Source organism: Apis cerana, linkage group LG16, assembly GCF_029169275.1.
Source record: "Apis cerana isolate GH-2021 linkage group LG16, AcerK_1.0, whole genome shotgun sequence".
Classification (NCBI taxonomy): domain Eukaryota; kingdom Metazoa; phylum Arthropoda; class Insecta; order Hymenoptera; family Apidae; genus Apis; species Apis cerana.
In genome coordinates, this window is record NC_083867.1 from 6873054 (window position 1) to 6896411 (window position 23358).

The following is a 23358-nucleotide window of genomic DNA, read 5'->3' on the forward strand; positions in this document are numbered from 1 at the left end:
GTTTAAGTGGTGTAATTTCGATGTCTTTTTTTTTACGCTTTAATCTGGAAAAATAATGGACGGAATATATTTTAATCGGCGATTAAAATTCGACTCGTAGTCACCGCATAAATAGGTTAACTTTGATGAACAGATGTTGAGAAAGTTGGAGGAATCGAACGGCGGCGCGTTGATACCGGTCTCGAACCGAATTGGACCGGTTCCGGCCAATCTGGACCGAAAATCGGATTGCATAAAGCGACACGGGACGACGTCTGCCTCCAAGTACCGCAATTAATCGCGCATATGAAAGTTCCCCCTATCCTTTTTCAATTCAACCACTCCTTAAAAGAGAGCTCGTCGAAGTTTAATGCCACGCGTATTTCGCAATATATCTCAGCCCGTCCCGGCTTTTCGAATAATTCTTTTCGCAAGATATCGACTCGCCGATGCGATCCATCATTATTCCGTGTCCTCTTAAACGAGGGATTGCGGCTTTAAAATAAAAATGGGTAAAAAAATTTTTTCGCGTTCCAAACGCGTTATTGAAACTCGTTCGGACGCGTATCTCGTCGTACGCAACGATAAATAATGATTAACGAGTTTGAAAGTTATTTTCGAACGTCCGAAACCCGTTGATGAGAAAGATTCCCCGTCGTTTTCCGGATCTCTCCCTTTCGAATTAATCCGATAATCGAAAAGAAAGAAAAAAAATGTTCTCTCGGGCGAAGTAAATAACACGCTAAATATCGCAGCATTTCCAATTAAAGAATGAGCCTATTTTACGGTGCTTATCGATCGAACGTAACAGCGTGGTAACGTATATCTGGTGTACGTACACACGTCCACTCGAGAAAGCACACAGGCGAGTTGGATTATCGTCGATAAGAAGCAAAGTTAATTCAGACGAGACGTAACCGTTGTTAGTCTTCGTTATCGCGGCAAAATGGCAAAGAAAGTGTCACGTTGCTTTTCACCGGAGGCAACGCACGACGAATCAAACCCCCCTGGCAAAGAACAATCGGCCACCAATGCCTTTATCGTCTCTCGAATTTCCTGGTTACACACCGAACAAGGGTGATTCCCCGATCGGCTCGTTCCTTTCGTAAATCAATCAACGATCCTTCGCTTTCCACGAAATCGCGAAAGAGTAGAGCGTTTCCCCTAATTGGGAAGACTAGTTCGTCCGTGTATAACTCGATCTCGTGGCGAATTTTTACCGCGCGAGCAAAAAACGTTTCTCCCGGAGCTTTTCGTGCCAATATCGATCCTAATAATCGTCGGATTGCCACGGGAAATACGTTCTAATTTACGCGTATCGCGCGTCGTAGATCGTTCCAATAACTGAAACAACCACGTTTTCGTTTATCCAAACGGTGATTATTATCCCCATTGTCCGATGACAGGCTGAATCCAGATAAATATAAATAGGATAAAAAATAAAGAATCGGAACGATTCCGCGAAATACGGTTGAGGGAGCGAGCGATTGGAATGACACGACACCTTTAAAAATAACACGGACGGGCTAACGCGATGGAAGCGCGGAGGACGAAGGAGAAATTCTCGTTGATGGAGAAAAAGAAGGAAAATTATTATCGAATTGGTTCGATCGTCGAGTACGAGGTGGTGCGTCCGCCATGAAACGAGAATCCCCCATAACGTTATGTGCACGATAAGAGGTGTAACGCGGTCTCGCCGTGAACAACCGCGTTACGTGTCTGTGTAGTTACTTGTTTAACGATACTTCCATTCCACGTCTATTGTTGGCTCGCATTTATCGGTCGAACGTCCAGCATCGGAATCGTAATCAGCGGGGAAGGTTGCGTTCGTGGAACGACGAGGGGGCAGAATTAAAGTGGCGCGTTAAACTCCACTGTATAATTTTCTCTCCTTTTTTCCTCCCCACGAAAGAGAGAGAAGACGACGACGACGAATCTTTGCTTCCTATAAAATGGAGATAATCCTCTCGGTTCGGAAAAGTGGGTAGAGTGAAATGGGAGAAAAGATAATTGAAAAATTCATTCCCAGATAAGGAAATTGAGTTTATCTCTCGATCGGAAAAGGAAGCGATATTTGTCTCTCAGAGATGCATACTCCATCTCTCTATCTTCGAAATGCCGTGAATCCTTCATCCACGATACGAATTCGGACGGCGAAGAGACTCGAAGCAATTTAGAATCCTCCGCTCTGCCTCGTGATCTAAGAAAAAATGAAACTGTTTAGAAGATTTTACGGTAAATGTGACATCATAGATCCAAGAACGGCAACGTAAATATTTGGAGCACCGGGTCTCGTAAACGTCCGCTATTCGGTGGAAACTGGTGGCATGTGCTGGAACTTGCTCTTCGCGATTACATTTACGTTGTCGCTTCAAAAGGAGCAGAAGAAATATCTTGAAGACTGCTTTGTTATTATTTTTTCTGCACTTACGTGTCAATTAAAAAAAGAGAGAAAGAGAGAGAGAGAGAGAGAAAGAGAGAGAAAAGAGATTCCGATTAAGATCAAATATGAAAAATCGTCGACGCAAAAGTTTAATCAAATCTAATACATTTGATACGATTTAGCGAAAAAATATTTGGGGAAGGAGAAATTAAAAAGCTGTATGTAATGGTGGCGGATAACGGATATTGTCGTACCGTCAAAATTGTCGAATCTCGCGTAAAATGTACCGAAAACGAGATTGACGATCAACAAGTCCTTAGATATCACGCTCGATGTTTAAACAGCGATTCCATTCACGTGGATACATATTCGTAATATTCGCATAAACTTGTCGACAAGGACAGCCTTCTTAGCCATTAAGTGGTGCACTTCGTTCACGATGTAGATTGCCGGTTACAACGCGTAACACAGTATATGCCTTGTCGCGTTCTTCGCTATTGATCGAAAATATTAGAGCGATTCCTCCAACTACTGCTCGTTGTACACGAACTATCGAACGAGCAATATAACCCGCGATGACGATTCAATTAAAATTCCCTTAATCTACCGCAACTTTCATCATAATCGAACAACAATAAAATCGTAACCGTAATTCCTCTTCCTTCGAAAATTTTCCATTCTTTCTCGCAATCAAGATATTTGACGAGATATATATTTTTTCGGATTTACCACAATTGTAAATCAAAACGAAAAATAGCGAAACTTTGGAAAATAATCGCTTGGATAAATCGAAACGGAACGTTTTGAAGTTTTATTCCCAAATTTTTCTTCTTCCTCGATTATTTTATAAAAAAATCGATTCGATTCGATCAAATTTTCCAGCGTCGAATTGGACGAGAGAGAGAGAGAGAGAGAAGGAGGAGGAGGAGGAGGAGGAAGAGGAGGAGGAGGAGGAGGACGCGATAGATCGTCCTCACGCGTAATCGCGAAATTATGTCACATACGAACGCGATTCTCGTCCAAGCTGGGACATTACGTCATTGCGGCTGAAAGCAAGCAGACACGCCGCAAGCATTACATATTTGGAAGATCGTAGCGCGGCGAGGTCATGCAAAAATGAACATCGCGACGGCAGATAAGACAGCAGGGGGATTGAAATCCGCGATGAATTACGCGCTCGGCTTAACTTGGAACCCTTGCGTCGACTCGTTTCGTACGAGCTCACCTACTTTCTCAAAAATCATGCTTCTTACTTTTTTTTCTTCTTTCTTTCGCTCTTTTTTCTCTCCTTGAGTATGACGTGGCCCGATGCAACCAAATTTCTTTCCAGACAATTTGTGCGCGAAATAAAAAAAAAAAGGGAAAACAAAGAACAAAAAGAAAATTCTGTCCTGATATCTCTCTCTCTTTCTCTCTCTCTCTCTTTACGAGTTACAAAAGACGAGAGAATTACACTCGTAGCGAAATTGCAAAGCAACGAGGATACCTTGATGCGTGATTGAAAACAAGGACTTGTCACAACCAATCACGTGGGTGGGATTAAACTGATGCATTAATGCAACAGTGACCTTGATTCTATGCAGTCTTCGCGATCGTGGGTGGAAGCTGAAGTGCAAATTCGCTTTTTCTTCTGTTACATAAATCCTTGCTATTGTAAAACGTAATCTGGCTCGAATTACCGGGTTCTATTTCTAAAGAAAAAAAAAAAGAAAAAGAAATATTCGGTTCGTGGATCGGATCTGGACTCGCGAATATTTTTGCAAATCGCTGTACGAACGTGTTTCCTATCGAACTTATCGAAACAATCGAGAGAAAAAGCTATGATATTGTAAATTTAATCTTTTTTCTTTTCTACCGGATTTCGTTATATTTTGTCTCATTTATTCACGTTCGATTTTTGCACATAGATCGAGCAAATCTTACTTTTTCTTGGGTAAAAAATATATATAATATCGTAAACGGGATGTGAGTAAGGAAAAAAGGGAATTTTCCCGTTATTACTCGATCGTGTTTAAATTTAAGAAACGAGTTGAAAACGAGTACGCGAGTTCTTAAAATAAAATTTTCAGAACTTAACTTTCAAGCTCGTTTATCACGCTTAAAGCAGCGTGTAGTTTCTTCTAACCGCGAACTAGGATATTCCAACAGGCCGCTAAGGTTAACGCTCCAAATTTCTAAATTCGACCGTTCCAACAAACATCGAAGCACCTGAATAACCAATGGCCAGGCGAATAACCGAGGAGAAACACAAACGCGTCTACATTCCAATCTTTTTTTCTTCTCCTTTCTTTCCTTTCTTCCTCTTTCTTTTTCTTTTTTCTCCAAAAAATTCCTCCGTAACGCGCGATTGTACCGATCGTAGCCAGGGATTTCCTCGAAAAACCTGATCGTTCGGTCTCTTCTTTAAAGTCTCGTTGACTCGAGAGGGACAACTTTTATCCTACGAGGCTAAAAAAGAAAGAGCGCGCGCGCGCAATTCCATTTTCTCTTCTCTTTCGCGTTATTCAAATAGAGAACGTCCTTCGAGACGCAATGGCGTAGTTAGAAATTGACGGCTCGACTCGTCCAAATTTCTTGTTGGATATTAGACTTGCTTGACTTTTTTTGGAAAAATCATTTTTTATATCTAATATCTTCCTTTCGTTACAGATCTGCAGGGATTCGTACAAATGCAATTGCACGGGGATAAAAGGTGGCGCGGGATATCCTGGGATCCCCGGGCTTCAAGGACCGGAAGGGCCACCGGGTGATATCGGTCCAGACGGTCCACCCGGACCGAAAGGTGAAAAGGGCGCCGGTGGAGAGTACGGAGGCATGGGAGAGAAAGGTTACAGGGTAAGCGATCCCAATTAACGGTTCCATTCTAAAAATTTGTCGCGCGATCAAATAGTTGGATGGATTTATCGTCGTCATTGACAAGAGTCATCAATAAGAGTTTCGGGGTATCGAATCGAAATACATATGATTGCTATAATACGCAGAAGCGAAACTTTTTTCCCCTCTAACTGACGCGATTTAACGTGCCGTAAAAAGCTCTTAACGAGAGCTACACATGTTTCGTAGCTTTATTTCTTCTTCTTCTTCTTCTTCTTGTTTTTTTAATTACCATGAGTCAAATTCAACATCGTATTAATGAAAAATAAAACGTGGCAAAGTTACGTGGGAATCTGTAGTATCGCAGTTGCCTCTTAATTGCTTCCGCAGTCCACGGCCGTTTCGATGAGAAATGGACCCCCGAATTGGCCCTCGAAAATTGGATGAAATCGCGTGACAAGATGCTCGTATTCGCCCCCATTCCCCGGGTTAACGAGAATACCAGAATACCTCGTTTTTCCATTCGATTTTCGATGAAATTGTTGCGTGCACGCGATTCGAGAGAGAGAGAGAGAGAGATTAAAAAATGAGAATGGCGTCAGCGGTTAGAAATGGAACGTCTCGAAATGCGGAGAACGAGAGGGTATTACGAAGAAACTCCCACGAAATCCGCCCGCCCTCGATCTTCTCGTATACAAGCACCGCGAATTCCTTGTTTCGTAATTCGTGTACCTTGCGTCTTTGAAACAGATACGATTCTGAAGGAAATCGGTATCCGATCCCTTCCAATGATCAATGACGCCTACGTCGCGATCGTCGTCGATATCTACTAGGATCAATCAGATTTTCGTTTGATGAAAATTTCTTTCGATATTACGATTAAATTCTATGCCAATCTCGGAGCATCGATTGCATCGATTTTTTTTCCTTCAATCGAGATAAAATTCGCATTGAAGAAATAACGAACCATTCGATTATTTATATATATGTGTGTGTGTGTGTGTGTGTGTGTGTATCCGAAGAAAAATAATTTCTCAAAAATATAAAGATGTAAAAATTACGTGACGCGAAGAAACTTTATCAAAATAACGCGATGGTAAGAGTTGGCGCGGCTTCGCATTTGCACGCTCGACCTCTTAATGAACATCTATCAGTTCGCGGCAAGATAACACTTTACGAGCGCACTTTTCTCCTTTTTTTACGACACGTACGGATTGCATCTTTACATTAGCCAGGCAGCGGCTCCAAACGAGTCGTCCGAATGACGTCATGGCCCTTTCTGGTACCGCTGCATCGACCAACCTTTTCGACCATTGCAACGTTGCCAGTATCCCCGATTTCCTCCATCGTTTCTCACCTTTCTTTCGCCATTTAAAAAGCTCCCGTAACCGAGATAAAACACGATTTCTCTCGACGTAGAGAACCTGTGCACAGATATATATGCACGGATAGATTGCAATAAAACGACACTAGTCGTCAAATTACCATTAAGTTAAAGTACGAAAAAAATTACTATGAATACGTATATGTGTGTGTGTGTGTGCGTATAAAATAAATCATAATCTTTTTATAACATCGCGTTTCTTCGCAACAAGATCAAAACAAGATTTTTTCAATGTAAAAATCACAAAAAGATAATTATAAATAATAATTTTCGATTTTGCAACTCGACGTTGAAAGAAGAGATAGGCGAGAAGCTTCCATAAACGTGGGTTGGACGGTTGACAATAAAGCGAGGGATACGTATAATTTTTTCATTTATTCCAAGATATTCGACGAATGGAATAAAAATCTCGAGCAGTCTTATGTAAATTTCATCGAGCTCGACGATTGTAAATCTTCGGCTACCATTCCGACCATGCCGACAAACTATAAAGACGTTCGACCCGATCCTTCTCCCTCCCTTCCTCGCAGTTAAATCCTTTTAATGCGATTTTTATAATTTTCACGCGACGCATCGACGTTCTTCTCCAACGAAGAATATCTTTGCAAATATTTTTAATTTATAATCATTTTCCGCGACGATTATATATCGCGTACTCGGTCGCAAGAGTAAGAACGCGCTGACGTCATGGTTGTTTCTGGTACCCGGCAACAAGTGAAAAAAATGGACACTCCTCTTCACGGTTGTTCCATCGACCACGCGAACATCCTTTAGTTATAAAAGGAATCCTGTTCTGTCCGATGTACAGGGTGGCCAGTTATACAGAAAGACAATTCTCGATCGAAAGGAAAAATTGAATGGTAGATAAAAGATCGAACTTTTTCTTCTTCTTTTTTTTTAATATATCGATCGAATCCTCCAACTCGGTATCCATCGAAATTGATTAAAATTAACATTCGCGTCGCCAGAGGCGGACGGTAAAAGCTGCAGACCTCGCTCCGAAATTGGCGTCAAAGTGGTGGGAATGGCACAATTGTGCGCTTTGGGTTAACGATTCGGCCCGGCGCGGCTACGTAGGCGTTAATAATAAATTACGGCATCTCGCGTTCCTCGCGTTTGGCATTGATCCCTATCTACGTAACGATTACCCAGATGTATCGCGCATTACACGCATACCCACGTGCCACGACCACTTCGACTCGAGCCGTCCGATCGACTCGTCTATGTTGTCCTCCCGATTATCGTCGCGGATCCTTTCCACTTCCGATTTTCACTCCTTCCGAAAAATTCGGTATAAATTGAATTTTCCTCTCGAAAAACTTGAAAAATAAGAAGAAGAAGAAGAAGAAGAAGAAAAGGAAAGGTTTTTGTTAATAATAGGAAAGAGGCGATTAAAAAACAAAAAGTGGATGCCCACGCGGGTAAAAGAAGAGACGATGACGAGACACATGACACACGACGTTGACGTTGGCGAGGCTAGGACGAGCACGTGTAACCCCTGTTTTGTTTCGCTCGAACGAAGTAGGGTATCTAAGCGCCGATAAAGAAATCTCCGTTTCACCGACGATACGCCTCTCTCTGGCCACGCGGCTATCCTCCTTTGATACCCAACCTACGCGCCATTAACCCCTCGTGACATTCGTACTTTGTACCACTACCCCCGTACCACTCGATAGCCTCGCAAACTCGCGTACCGTTCCATTTCTTTTTTCTTTTTTTTTTTTTTCCATACGTATCGATCGCGTCTCCAGTTGGAAAATACTCGACGCACCCTGTATACCGAGAGTACGAGTGTAACGTAACTCTTTGTAAAACAAACGGGACAAACGATAAATTATTTCACGACTACCTGTTGCGCGGAAAAATTGGACAGGTATTTTTCGCGAAAATAACGCGACTGAAGATCGCGTCGAAAATCGGATTAATCTCGTTCCGATTCGTATTCCAACTATCGCCGATTTGCCGGTACAATTTTACAGAGAGAGATAAGGTGACACCGAAAGGTGATAACAGCTATGGAACGGATACACGCAGCCAAAGTCCTACGCGTTCGCTCGTCTTCCCATATCTCGAAATGCGAGGGTGAGAAGCATTTCCGCTCTGCGATCGTCCGCGTATCGCTTCAATCTAATGTACCTCGCTTTTCCTCTCTCTCTCTCTTTCTCTCTCTCTCCCCTCTTTTTCTCGAACCCTTTTTCTCGAATAATAAGGATTCTACGATTCGTTGTTGTTATAGAAGAAAAAAGAAATGCAAAAATCGCGATAATTGTAAAAATGGAGAAAGAATCGTATATCCAGCGATTTAAATTATTGGAGTGAAATAATAAAATTGTCATTTTAATCGAACGAGAATACGCAACGAGAACGTAAAATTTCATCATTCACCGATTTCGACGCTCGAAATTTCGTTTTCGCGTTTTCTTTTCGTCGACCACTCCCTATCCCCCCCACACTTACCCCTTCGTTTCGCAAGTCTTTCCGATCATCATGCCTATTACTCCAATCAAGCGAACCATTTCAATGATGTTTCTTCTCGCGAGAAGACGGTATTTTCACGAAATTGGGTCGTCCCATTAAAATGGCGAGTCGAGCGAAGGACAGAGAGGGAAAAGAACGAAAAAGGGAGGATGACGTACCACGCGCATTGCGATAACGCACTTCCCATTGACAGATCATTCTACGCGTCCAGCAACGTGGAACCGGATGTCGAGTGATCTCATAACCAGATACGCTCTGCCTACCCTTCCTTTCTTCCTTCCTTCCTTCCTTCCTTCTTCAACGTTTTACAACGAATCGTTTATCTGTAAACAAAAAAAAAAACAAAAAAATAAAAATAAAATAGAAAAAAAGAAGAAGAGAATGGAAGAATTGATCGCATCCGATATTGGTCCGTCTCTGGTCGTGAAAGCGCGTTCGAATAATCGGCGTTCTGCTGATCGAGAATTACGAACGTGTTTTGATTGTCAAATTGGGCGATATTTCGACAAACGTTGTTGTCCATCGTGATTGCCCGAACAAATATCCATCGAGATTGAAAAACATGGAAGCGTTGCAATATCGAGAAAATTATTCGGCAAAGGATTGCCTCTAACTCGAAACGAGTTTCGCGTTTAACGTTCCGATATTTCACGAAACGCAAAGTCGTAAGATCGATGGTAAACGTGCGCGCTAACTATATGAAATATAAAGGAGAAACTAGTTACGAATCAAATTGGGCGAAATGTCAAAATGTCAAATTACGTTAACCGTAACGAGTTTCGTTACGTAGCGCGACACGTAACGGGTACGAATCGAACGATTCGACCAAAAGTTTATACAAACAAAAATTTCTAAAACGTATTAAAACTCGTCCGTCGAATTCGTTCATTTACGTTTAAGGACGATTCGTACCTTCATCGATAGATATCCGATACGAATTTTCGGATCGTCATCGCCGCTTCGAATTAGATATTAGATTATTTATCGTTTCGCAAAAATGGAAACGAAAATTTAGAAAACGTTCCACTCTATAGCGGGGAGGATTGTCGACTGTTTCAACGATTCGCTCGTGATTAGTAAAACGCGCGCAGCTTTCATAAAGGCCGGTGAAATATCGGAGCAATTACGAACGGGAATTCGCGGACCTATGAATTTATCAAGAACAATAATTGTCCATTCCACCACCCCTGTCCTATTTTCATTCGCGTGACCGCGATTTACACATTATATACTATTCATTTGTCCCCCCGCATCTGTTCTATCGTTCGTTCCCATAATTTATCAAATAACCGCGTATTAATTTTATCGCGAGCATTTCCTCCTCTTCCCTCTTTCGCCCTTATCCATTCGTTCCCCGCGATGGAAAAAATTTTCGATTCGTTATCGCGTGGTTAAAAGTTTGCTACCTGTCCAATCCTCTCCTATCCGAATACGCGCCGATATTTCGATATTATTAATTTATCCGATCAAAACGCGGACACGAGGAACGGTTTCCACGTGTTTTTCAATTAAGATGAATAATTAAGATAAATCGGTGGCCGGAGCGTGTACAATTCCTCGAATCGCGGTGCCTTTGTAATTTCTTTTCCCGCCCCTCTCTTTTCTCTTTCATTTTTGGACCATTGGAAATAAGACGCGATTAACGTTTCGTCGAACACGCGAGTCCCGCTAACTAATCGGGCATAGTTCATCAATTCCGGATGTCCGATATAATTGAAGAGTGAAACACGGTAAGACCGTTATGACCGATGATTAATTCTTCGTTTTATCGGCTGCTTTGCAAAACGTTTTTACCAGCTCCGATCGTTTTACCTTTTTTCCTTTTAAATTACGCTTCTTTATATCTGTATACGAATCGTTATTTTTTATTTATTCGAGTTTTTTTAATGAGAAAATGCTCGATTATTTAGATATCCATTGCGTTACCAATTATATTCGACTCGAACTCGGATAATATTTTTTACGAAGAATTTATCTTGGAACGAATTTGTATTTTCTTTTTTTTTTTTTTTCGTTGCCAGCGTTCGAGGAATACATAGTTGTAATTTATCGTTGCGAATAATTGGAAAAAATATGCCACGTTATTATATCGTTCAAATTTATCATCATCATGCGGTTTTGTATCCTTTTGTCATGTTAACGGTATACGACATAAAAATTGTTCTATAATACGGATCGTTATGTTTCTTAAATAGATGATATATATTCTGTATTGTACGTGGCTGAATAAAAAGCTTTTTAATATTCGCATTATCGTCTTTTATGAATATTTTTTTTTTTTTTTTTGATATTTCGATACATATATTATTACGAGCAAAAATTTATATCGGTTCGTTATCGAGGTTTTTTTTTTTCTTTAAAATAATATTCGACTTAAACGCAGCAACGATGAAGGAAAATTTCTGAAAAATCGTCGTTAAAAAGTATATATCGTTTTAAAATCTCGTTTCGATGAGAAATTTCGACGAAAAACGAAGTAATACGTAATTATTTTATAGTGTATCTTGTGGTATACAGCATTCTCGATCAGGCTCGTTTCTTGGAAGTTGTGCAACAGGTTAAAGCTGATAAAGCTGCTCCTTTTTTAACCGTTTTTTAAAACAGACTTGTATGCGTAATCACACGCAAGATAAGTGCGTTAATCGTGACGGAAGAAGATCTGACGGAGCTAAGAATTTTCCATTACAAATTAAAATTAAAACGAGATTCAATATTCATATTTTTCAATGCTTCAGCGATGCGAAGCTTCCATGGATATTCGATTAAAAAAATACGATTATTCGCATTAATATATTTAATGTCCTTAATTTTTTCATCCATTATAATCGAATTTACGATACGTTTGATACAAATATATCCTATCCTCTTTTATAATTTTAAACAAACTATTTTTAAACAAACTATTTTAAACAATCGTTTTAAAACAAATTTAAACAAAACTGACGCGTTCGGATATCGCGCTATCACACTAGAGAGAGCAATCGCGAATGATATAAAAAGAAAAAACGATAAAACCAAAAACAAGTGAAAACAACGATTCTTGAAAAAAGATAAATTTGAAGATAAAATAAATACAATTTTCGATGCAACTATGTATCAAGATATTATGTTTCACGCGAGTTATTTTGATTCTATGAGGTCAATCTGAACTTCTTATCGGAACGTTATAATATATCACTGTCCGACAACTTGTATAATACTTTTATAACAAGCAAAGTGACAAAATAACGATAAGCGTAAGAATAAGATTCTAGCCAAGTCTACTTTCAAACGCAAACACTTTTAAAATTAAATCGAATAAAATTTAATCGAAAGAATACTATCGTTCTACTTTTAAAGGGGAATTTTAAATTTTACGATCATTGTTATTATTATTGTTATAAAAAAAAGAATACGTCAACGAATCAAAGATAACATCACGGGAATAATCTCCGTATTCTGTGAGCATCTGTGAGATTCGATCGGGACCAAAGACGCGATGAAGATCCAACGGAGAAAAAGGATCTTGAATGCGCAAAAAGGTGTAAATAATAATCTTTCGTTCCGTGACTGTCAATAAGTACATACGTTCAGAGACGGTAAATATTGCGTGAAAAGCCACGGTATAAACTTTTCTATTCCCGTTCCATTCTTTCTCGCGATGATAATTAGTACGAAAAGACTTTGCCAAGGCTTTGAGAAATCACCACTAAAAATTTAATAACCACGAATATTCTCGTCTATTTTCATCATCACGTTCGCCACTTCATATTTTAATCATTTTATTTTTTATTGCAAAAATTATGATTCAACGCAACTTGCCGTCTCTTTATTGTTTTTACCTTTAAAATTTTTCCCAACTTTGCTATTTCCTTTATTATCATTATTCCTCACTTTGATCCACCTTTTCGCTATTCTTATTTTTTTTTCCATTAATTTTGTTTTTTTATTTAAAAAAATTCGAAATTCCATCTTCGAATTAACTTACCTTCTTCTTCCCCCTCTCCCTTTCCTCACTTACTTTCTTCCTAATAGTTTTTCTTTCCCCGTAAAGCTACTTTCACTTTAATCTCCTCTCCTTTTTTTTTTTTACCACGTTACTTTTTCGAAGAACCGCTTTAATTTACCCCTTTTACCTATTCATTATTTCGTTTCTTTGGGAAAAAGAATCCTTCTTTCACACCTTACTTTTTATCCGATTCTTTATTCCTTCCTTCCTTTCTCTCCTCTTCTTTCCTCTTCGTTCAACGATCCTCGTGCCGTGATGAAAAAGACGCATTGTTAACATTGCCGGTTAATTAATCGCGACCGAAGGCGTACATCTTAATTAAACGCGGATAATTCGAACTTTCACGGGTGCAAGTTTGCAAATTTACTGCCTCGCATCTCGCACTATTTTTCGCGGAATCCTCTTTTTTCTTTCTTTTCTTTTTTTTTTTTTTTTTTTCTTTCACGAAACATGTGCGAAACACGGTGTGCATCGTTTGTCGCGGTTTATACGAAGTAATCGCGAGAGAAAAACCTTGTTTCTTTTCTTCCTTCTTATTATTAACCATCTAGGTGCGAAGGATTATTATGGTTGAGCGCTGCGGTGCTAAAGTGGTTCTTAACAGGGTTGTTGAAATACATCCACGTTGAAAATGCATATCGTAATGGTCGCTAAGTAGCCAAGTGTGTATCTTTTTTTATCTACTTTTTTTTAAATACTATTTATAGATTTACCACACATTTACATCAGAGAATAAAAAAGTGTGGAATACGAATTAAATTTGTGGCCTAATTTTTTTTTTTTTTGACAAACAATTTCCAACGCTCTGATTATTTATTCCACTGATCGCGCATACGTATACAAAATAAAATATATCCCGTATTACCGTCGCACAACGCGATACGAATAATTCCCGTCCAAACGGGGATATTTTCTATTTCTATTTCTATTAAATGGATGCAGAAACGAACATCCACGCAACGCATCCACTTTTTCGCAATTTTTTAAAAGTTTTTATTCCGCTATTATAAAAAAAAAAAGAAAGAAAAAAACAATATTCGTATCGCGAAAAGAACGGAATCGGTATATTTCCGCCAAATTTCTGCAACGTGGGAAACGCTGCAATTTTAATTACAGGATTAATTTTGCTAAAAGTATCACCGCGGTTTCGCGTTTATTTACCATAGATTAACCGTCGTTTAAAAGTTTATTTTATCCATTACATACGTTACGTACAAACTTATCGGCACGATATATTAACGATATATTAACGATTTTAACGAAACGAATTTAACGAACGTGTCAGCCCGACGATATTAACGCGTTACGAGAGGATTGAAATCATTGTTGAAATCATTGTCGAACGGTTCTAATTACGCGAGATTTCAAGCGTGACGATTTTGTAAAAAAAAAAAGAATAAATAAATAAACAAATAAATAAATAATGAAAATTATTGGCGTTAAAGGAACGATATCATTGTATCGCGTAACTCGGAATCGCGGTAATTGAGCGCAATTGGCAATTGGTAAGAAACGCGCATTTATTTTATGCACAACGGAATCGCGTTTTCAGTCGCAAACGCGGCTTGCAATTTGCAAACAAGCCGCTCAGAGATCAGGAAGTACAGTTGGAGTTGCAGTTGCAACTTTGATTAGATGGCCTTCCAACGAATCAATTGCACGCGCCATGCAATAATCGCGCGCAATTGCGACGGACGGATATTTAAATAAATATCGTAGGCGGTGTACGCGTAATCGTGGAATTTATTTTTATAGACGAGAGCGAATTAACGAGAAATGCGGGAGTAACGAGATTGTCGTTACAATTTCTATCGACATACTAATTGCGATTTCTGAAAATGTTGGTCGAAAAATTAATAATTTAATTTTTTCATTTGCTTCGCAGGGCGAGCCAGGTATACAAGGTTTTCCCGGAGCAGCAGGACTACCGGTTCGTAAACACCTCCATTCCATTCCAAAAGTCGGTTCGTCGAGTTCCCAATTCTTCCAATCGAGTTGAAATTTTCGAGTTACGAATTTCAAAATACATCGCGTCATTTGTATTGAATCAAAGATCGAGTGTAATAATTTCAAGTTTTCTTTCAAAAATCGGATTTACATTCGAAAATTCGCTTAAACGTTTTTCCCCCGATTTTCTCGTAGAAAGAATGCAAGGATGTGATTGATAAGAGATTCGTGGGAAAGAGAAAAGGCGAGACGATGCTCGTTGGGCGAGTTAAGGAGGGCATCTCCTCCCGTTGGCCGAATAAAAGCGAGAAAGAAGCGAATAATAATTAAACGTTTGGCCGCAGGGTAAACCGGGTTCACCCGGTGTAATGGGGCCGGACGGTTTGGACGGGTGCAACGGGACCGATGGACGTGCCGGTTCACCGGGGATACCCGGTGTCCACGGTGAACGTGGCCCACCGGGACCAATGGGAGATTACGGGCCCATCGGCGAACCTGGCGACGGAGGTATCAATTCCGTGGGCGTGAAGGGGGTTCGAGGAAATCCCGGCATGAACGGGCTCGAGGTAATCCTTTTATTTTCCTTTTATTCGAGTCTCGTTTTTCCCGCGATTCGATTTTCTTGTTATTCCTTGGATCGAGCAAGCGGGTTAAAAGTACGTTGGACGTGCATCGCGATACGTTCGATTCGTTAAAGATTCGCGGTTGGTGGGTATCGAGAGGGATATCGAAGAGGAACCGTAGGAAATAGTTGCGGGGCGAAACGGGTTGCGAAAGGTTTTAGAGACGTGACGGGAATGCGGAGAGGGAGCAATCGCGTCCGGGAAATTTCTTCGTCCGTTCGTTGATATATATTGAATAACGTTGAAAAATCTTCATCTATTTATTTCGAGATCTCTGTGAGGATTTTGATACGCGTACGTATTTCCTACGTTTGTCGCATCGAGCAAATTTCCATCCATCGTTTCAAGAAATTTATCTGTTCTGTTTCCATATTTAAGCGGTACTGTTTCGAAATGGAAATTGATTTGAAACGAACGAATCGTTAATATGCGATTATCGATTAAAATTTATAGAATACGTGATAATAAATTGTAATCGGAAAAATCTTTTCTCATGCATATATATTGTATAAAAAGATAATTAATATCCTCTGTTCAATTTTTCTTTTCCCCGCGCTATTAATTCTATCGAAATAAATTGGATCGCATTTTGCGAATCATGGGTCCTCTATCGCATCCGTGGTAGAAAAACGTTTGATCTCGGTTGCCAAAGCGATCTCTCGAAATGGCAAAAACTCGAGGCAAGAATCTTAACGATCCGGGAGAACGGTCCTTAAAAACTTTCCGATCCATTGCAAACTGGTAAATGGAAACTTTTTCTTGTCCAGGGTTATCCAGGATCGTACGGGATCCCCGGTGAAATAGGGTATCCAGGAGAGACGGGCGACATGGTGAGTAGAGGATCGCGACTTATTCGTTGGTAGGTATTTCGCTCGAGGTACCGTAACCGGCCGATCGGGGGCCAACCAGAAGGTTCGTGAACCTCTTACGAGCGTTTAGATCGTTGGCCGAGCAACCGAGTCCGGCGGAGGAACGGAGAAAGAAAGAATGAAAAAAGAGAGAGGGAGAGAGAGAGTTCCGTGGATGTCTCGTTCCTTTTTGCGAAACACCACCTGCTCGTATGAAATATCGCCTGGTTGGTTAAGCGTTCCCCGGCAATATTTAACGGACACGCCGGAAACGAGAAATGTGGAGGCGAACAAGAGGAGGGGAGGAATTTAAAGGAATTCACGTGATATCGCGCGTTGATAAGCTGCTCACCGCGTGGAATCTTTTTACACGCCGCTTCGTAAAAATCACCGTCTTTTGTTTCTGTTCACCGCGTTCGTGTGTACTATATACACACATATATATATACGTTATCGACAATTTTCCTTCGCACAGTGGCCGGAGTGAAATAAATTCCTTTACTTTCCATTCGTTTTAACGCGACAAATTAATATAACCTTTCGCGTAAAATGTGTATCTTTGAGTCGTGATCGCGCGTATCAATTTTACCGATCGAAAAGGAAAAACGAACGAAGGAAAGATTTATTTCGGAAGATGCGCGGTAGAAAAAAAAGAAAAAGAAGAAAAATCGGCGAACGTGTCTCGGTGAAGCTAACCGGAGAGGCGACGATCAGTCGCCGCAGAGCAATCGTGTTCCCTGTTAATCTCTAAACACGAAACGAGCTAGGATCCGCTGAAATCTGAAACGTCGCGCTTCCACCGAGCCTGTTATCTGCTGACACGACAGCCGCTGATAACACCGAGCCGAGTCTTCCCTCGGGAAAAGATTGCGGCATGAGCGATCGGCTACTTTCGAGGAACTTGAAACCCCTGTGTAAAAGCATATTCGTCGATCTTCCGTTTAATTAACCGACCATTATAATACCATATTAGACGAACGCGTGCCACGATCGAATTTATCGAGGTACAAAATCGGACGAGGTAAAGGAGGAAAGATCCTTTTTCACAGGGTTTCCGTGGCCCTCCCGGATTACCAGGTATGCAAGGTGACGTCGGCGACACGGTGTACGGTATAAAGGGCGCGGAGGGTGAGCAAGGAGACAGGGGTGAGCCTGGACCTCCGAGTAACGGTGAATTCAAGGAAAAAACGAAAGTGACGCCGGTGAAGGGCGCTACCGGCCCCAAAGGAATACGAGGAGACGCGGGGGAGCGAGGAAGAAAGGGAGAAATGGGCGCCAAAGGACCTATCGTGAGTAAACGATCGAGTTGAGAAGCTCGAAAATTCTTGCATGAACGTTTAAAAAGGCAATCGTTCTCATCTGTTCGCTCTGAAATCACGAGCACGAAAATCTCGATAAGATTGTTTTATTAGAAATTAGAATATCTTGATGATCGGACGCGAAATTCTTTCGCGCAGGGTCGGGCAGGATTTTTCGGTATCAAAGGTACGAAGGGGGAGCAAGGTGACGACGGACCAAGAGGTAAACAAGGTGCGGAGGGTCCGCCAGGACCTGCGGGAGAAAAGGGAGAGAAGGGAGCGCCAGGATACGCTGGAAAACCGGGACCGGACGGATTAGACGTAAATCTTTCAAACAAATCTTTCTACGCAGTTTATATATTTATATATATATGTGTGTGTATGTGTGTGTATATATATTTCAATTTAGGGAGAACTGGGAGATGGGGGAAATCAAGGACCACCAGGTAAACAAGGAGCTCCTGGAGAACCAGGAAAATATATACCGGAATTGGACGAAATAATTCAAGGAAATATCGGGATTCAAGGAGATTTAGGTCTGTCTTTGTCGATTTTAATTTTTTTAACGAGAAAATACACGGTCAAGAGTTCGTTAATCGTCGAGTTTTTCAAATTTTCAAACTGAAATACGCATTCTTTTTATTTAGGCCCACCCGGTAATCCAGGAGAACCAGGAACACCAGGTTTACCTGGCAAAGTAGGTTATATCGGGCCGCCTGGTCCTCCAGGACCTCCAGGCTCCCCTGGGTTACCAGGATTGAAAGGGTCTTCCGTCAAAGGAGAGCCAGGAGACGATGGTTCGTATCGAAGATAAAAATTCGAGAAAATTCGTATCGAAGATAGAACGAACTATTTTAATTTACGTTTCTTCTTCTCTCTCCTTCTTCGAGGTTTTACCGGAGAAATGGGTCTGCAAGGTCCCCCGGGTGCGCCTGGGATACCTGGAATCATCGGGCCTAAAGGATACCCTGGATTAACTATAATTGGACCACCAGGTCCCGATGGAAAACCTGGGTATCCAGGTGTGCCTGGATTGCCTGGAGATCGCGGTGATCCCGGTGTCCAAGGTATTTGAAAATTATCGTTATACGTTGATAAACGCAGTAATGATAAATTTCGTAATGATATCAATTAATTTGCGTCGGTTCCAAAAGGTCCAAAAGGTTTTCCTGGTAAGGGGTCGAGGAATCCGGGTCCTCCGGGTGAACGTGGTTTACCAGGTATACCAGGACTTCCTGGACCCGATGGGTGGCCAGGTTTACCAGGTCTGAAAGGTGTAAAAGGCTTTAAAGGAGACGATTGCAATTGCCCGCCAGGTATGTTATACGCGTGTACATCGATGCATCGCAGTTGGTAAAATTTATTTTTTACGCGAGTGGAATTTCACGCGTTGAATAATTGATAAACGATATTGGACGTTGACCGCGATATTTTATTTCAACGTCAGATATTGAAAATATCTGTGCTTTAATATCTGTACGTTATAAAGTGGCTTCGCTCCATTTGCCACTGTCGAGACAATATCGGTTTACTAGCGTGACTAATAACGATGACATCTTTTGAGGTAAGAACAGTGGATAGTTGCCGGTATATCTTCGATTCTCAATGAGGTTACAACGTTATCATTTCTGATAGCGAATCGTATTTATTAAACATTAATCTTGCGTATCAACTTATCTCTATCCGCGTGAAACTAACGTGTTTATAGTCGTCGCGTTTATAGTTGTTCTACTTAACAGCGTTTTTCGTAACAGCGATACAAGCTATTCGATTATTTCGGCTATATTTTTTTTCCTTTGCTATTTTTTTCTTTGCTTTGGTTTCCCGAGTATTTTCTTATTACATTATTAACAATTGATTTGACTCTTGTTGGCGTAGCTTCGAAAAATTGATTCTTAGAAATCTAAAGTCTCACCGAAAATACTCTGAAAATCTTCCTCCAAAAAGGCAAAAAAAGTTACGTTTGAATACAGAAGCTATTTTACTAATAAAGACTCGAGTCGTCAAAGATTAAAAACACTTGAATCTGATGAAAGAAGAGTAATCTTTATCTATCTATTTTAAAGAATATGTGTATAAGTTTAAATGACAAAGATTATATGGATTAAGAATTATTACATCTAAAAGATAAACAATTTCTTCTTTTTTATTATAAAAATAACCTATATTAGAAATTGATAAAAATAAATGAAACTTGATAAATAAATTCGGTCAGTCATTTTCAGATTTGCAGAATAACGTTTGTATTTTTTGAATGCAAATTTAACTATTTCAATTATCAGATAAGTTACCGCAATAACACGCGTATATACACGTATACGACTCGTATATGAACGGTATATTAACGGAAAATAAGGTATCAACTTTACTACATGTGATGCTTGACAGCATGATAATTAGCCGGTACTGCACAGCTTGTGTTCCAATTTCAAAACTAATTTGCATTTGCAAACAAAGGATCAGCGCATTAACGCATTAGAAAATCAAAATAGCAAAGTATTAAAATATAATCGTAACGCTAACATAATCGAGTTATTAAAGTTTTCATAAAGAAAAACATATGAACATATATTATATATATATGATAAAATTTGCTCAAATATCGCTATCATATTCGATTCAAAACTTTCGATAAAAATGAATCCTTAATAACGAAATGATCGCGTGAGAGATGAATTTTTCGTTGTTAAACGCAAATTATTTGGAAAAACGACAGTGAAACCTGGACCGAAGGGGGAACAAGGTGATTCTGGATTGGATGGATATCCTGGTACACCGGGGTATCCAGGATTGCCCGGGCCACGTGGATTCAAAGGGGTGCAGGGTAAACGAGGTATCGTTGGGCCGAGAGGATTGGAAGGCGATAGTGGGAGGCCAGGAGTCGCCGGCCCTCAAGGACCCAAGGGAGAGAGAGGACGATTGATAGTGCCAGACAAAAAAATAATTGGAACGCCTGGCGATATCGGTGACAAAGGTTATCCTGGCATCGAAGGACCGATAGGGCCGCGAGGAGAACCTGGATTTCGCGGTGACACGGGGCCCGAAGGGCCCAAAGGAGAGAAAGTGAGAAGGATCTCGATTATTTATCTCTTCTATATCGCGTATTCCGACGAATACGCGAATATTTTCCATTAGAACTCGAATAACGGCCAAGTTACGTTTGTTGCCAGGGTGAGCTCGGTCCTCCTGGACGGCCAGGCGGCGATGGTTATCCCGGAATAAATGGTATCCCGGGTGAAAAAGGTGACGATGCGTCGACGCCGATCGAATTTTTGAAAGGTGAACCTGGTTCCCCGGGCATGCCGGGACTCATAGGCCCACCGGGTGACAAAGGAGCAAAGGGAGAGCGCGGAATATCCTCGCAATACAATATACAACTGAAAGGGGAGAAGGGATACAAAGGGGAGCGCGGTGATCCAGGTAAAAGGTTAAAGGGACGATATTGTTGGGGAAGAAGAATTATGCAAATTTTTTTGTCCTTTTCTTACGCAAAAATCTTTCTTAATGTATCATCACAGGGGAGGACGGTGCCAAAGGTCCTGCAGGATGGCCAGGTGATGAAGGATTTATAGGACCATCGGGAATTCCTGGATCTCCCGGTATATCGCGTCAAGGGCCTGTAGGTCTGAAAGGGTATCCCGGTATGCCGGGAGATCAAGGTCCTCGCGGTGCCCCCGGTACACCGGGATCGCAAGGACCTGTCGGTTTTCCGGTAAGTTGTTTCCTTCTCCTGTTATTTCTATTATTTCTATTATTTTCTTCTTAATTATTTGTCTAACGCGGAATGAAAAGAATTGAAAATTGGATTGATCGGTCGATCGCTTTATTAGGGACGCATAAGTAACAAAGGTGATCGAGGGGATCCGGGCTCGAATCAGACGTATGGCGATTACGGATTAATGGGTTGGACCGGAGAGAAAGGAAATGTGGGTGATGCTGGACCTATGGGTTACCGTGGTAGACCTGGACCAGATGGGACGAAAGGCGCGAAAGGAAGCAAAGGTGCTCCTGGCTCGGCGGGTATACCTGGACTTCAGGTAAAATTATTCGATTGTTAAGAAGGAGAAGATCCCTCGAAATGTAAAAATGCGAAAAATCGATCGACAGGGAGTTAAGGGTCAAAGAGGAGACAGAGTTCAAGGATTTAAAGGTATACCTGGAATACATGGTCAACCTGGGATGCCTGGAAGAATGGGAGAAGTCGGTACTCCAGGTATTTATTATTTCATCTTCTTCCATCGAATTGAATCGGTTTAAATATTTTATATATTTATATTTTTTTACGCGTCAATTTCATCGCTTTGGCGTATTTAATATTGTTTCATGATAGAAATCGATAAAAATTCGCAAATACGATGGTACATCGAATTAGAGGCGGTAATTACTTGATCCAATAATCGATGATATTAATTTGCGAATAAACACAGATTAAATAGCTTGTTAAAGCGTTGTAAAATATGCTTATATGTAATTAAAACAATCATTAATATTGAGAATTATACATATTCTCGTTGAATTTCTCGAATCTTTCGAAATGATCCAAATTCACGATCTAACGTGAAGAATTCTCTGAAGAAATCGTCAAAATTGGTATGGAAAGAAGTGTTCTCCGGAAAATCGATTTTCTCTCTGTATATTTTATCAAAACTAATCGAATTGACATTTTCGATAATTACCGTAAATAGTTGAAAATCTAATCTTCATTCTGGTTCTTTTTAAAAATATATAATCCTTCAGGACCCGATGGAGCACTTGGATTCGACGGAATGAAAGGTCTGAAAGGAGAAATCGGTTTTATGGGGCGCAGGGGTGACGACGGTGATATAGGACCACCGGGTTATTTGGGAAGAGATGGTATACCGGGTCTTCCAGGACCACCTGGACCAGACGGAGACGTCGGTGAAATCGGTGAACCTGGTCCTCGTGGTTGGCCTGGTCTGGAAGGGTTATCCGGGCCAGTGGGAGCCAAAGGAGAACAAGGAGACGTTGGGCCGGTTGGTATTCCAGGGATCATTGGATTACATGGACCAAAAGGTATCTCTGGAGATCCTGGACCGGTTGGGTTGGACGGACTTCCGGGTGAAAATGCATTTAGCGGGCCGCAAGGCGACATAGGAGAGCCTGGTTTTATGGGAGAAGTTGGAGCTCCTGGATTGCCTGGTATAGATGGACGACCTGGTCTACCTGGTGAACCAGGTTTGGCTACCGATGGTTTCAATGGTTTACGAGGAGAAAAGGGTGAAGCTGGCATTAACGGGTTCAATGGATTGCCGGGACCAAAAGTAAATCTGATCAATTCTTCTTCGGTTAATCGTGAAATAATCGTGTTTCCGTTTCATCATTTTGAATATTTCATGTAGGGAGAGATAGGTGATATGGGTCTAGATGGTCTGAAAGGAGCGAGAGGAGATTGGGGATTAAAAGGAAGGCCTGGAATACCTGGTTCTCCCGGTTTACATGGTGTAAAGGGTGAACGAGGCCCGATAGGACCACCCGGTATCGACGGGCTCAAAGGTAAAAGAGGATTGGACGGTGATCCAGGTCGAATGGGTCTACCAGGTGAGTGTTGTGTTTTGAATCGTTATATACACCTTGCTTGTGTTATCTATCATAGCT

General features: G+C 40.9%; 1 protein-coding gene across 1 annotated transcript in view; it reads left to right on the top strand.

The window, feature by feature from the left end:
- The window catches only part of LOC107999765 (collagen alpha-1(IV) chain), a 40988-nt gene that overhangs the window by 14073 nt on the left and 3557 nt on the right, over nt 1-23358 (top strand). The window contains exons 2-18 of the mRNA XM_062086486.1: nt 5012-5197; nt 14912-14956; nt 15318-15539; nt 16364-16426; nt 17494-17733; nt 17902-18063; nt 18152-18278; nt 18390-18539; nt 18633-18809; nt 18897-19058; nt 20459-20805; nt 20913-21162; nt 21261-21454; nt 21573-21779; nt 21850-21955; nt 22480-23024; nt 23103-23301. Of these exons, the coding sequence (XP_061942470.1) occupies nt 5012-5197; nt 14912-14956; nt 15318-15539; nt 16364-16426; nt 17494-17733; nt 17902-18063; nt 18152-18278; nt 18390-18539; nt 18633-18809; nt 18897-19058; nt 20459-20805; nt 20913-21162; nt 21261-21454; nt 21573-21779; nt 21850-21955; nt 22480-23024; nt 23103-23301 (3382 nt within the window). The remainder of the gene's footprint in view (nt 1-5011; nt 5198-14911; nt 14957-15317; nt 15540-16363; nt 16427-17493; nt 17734-17901; nt 18064-18151; nt 18279-18389; nt 18540-18632; nt 18810-18896; nt 19059-20458; nt 20806-20912; nt 21163-21260; nt 21455-21572; nt 21780-21849; nt 21956-22479; nt 23025-23102; nt 23302-23358) is intronic.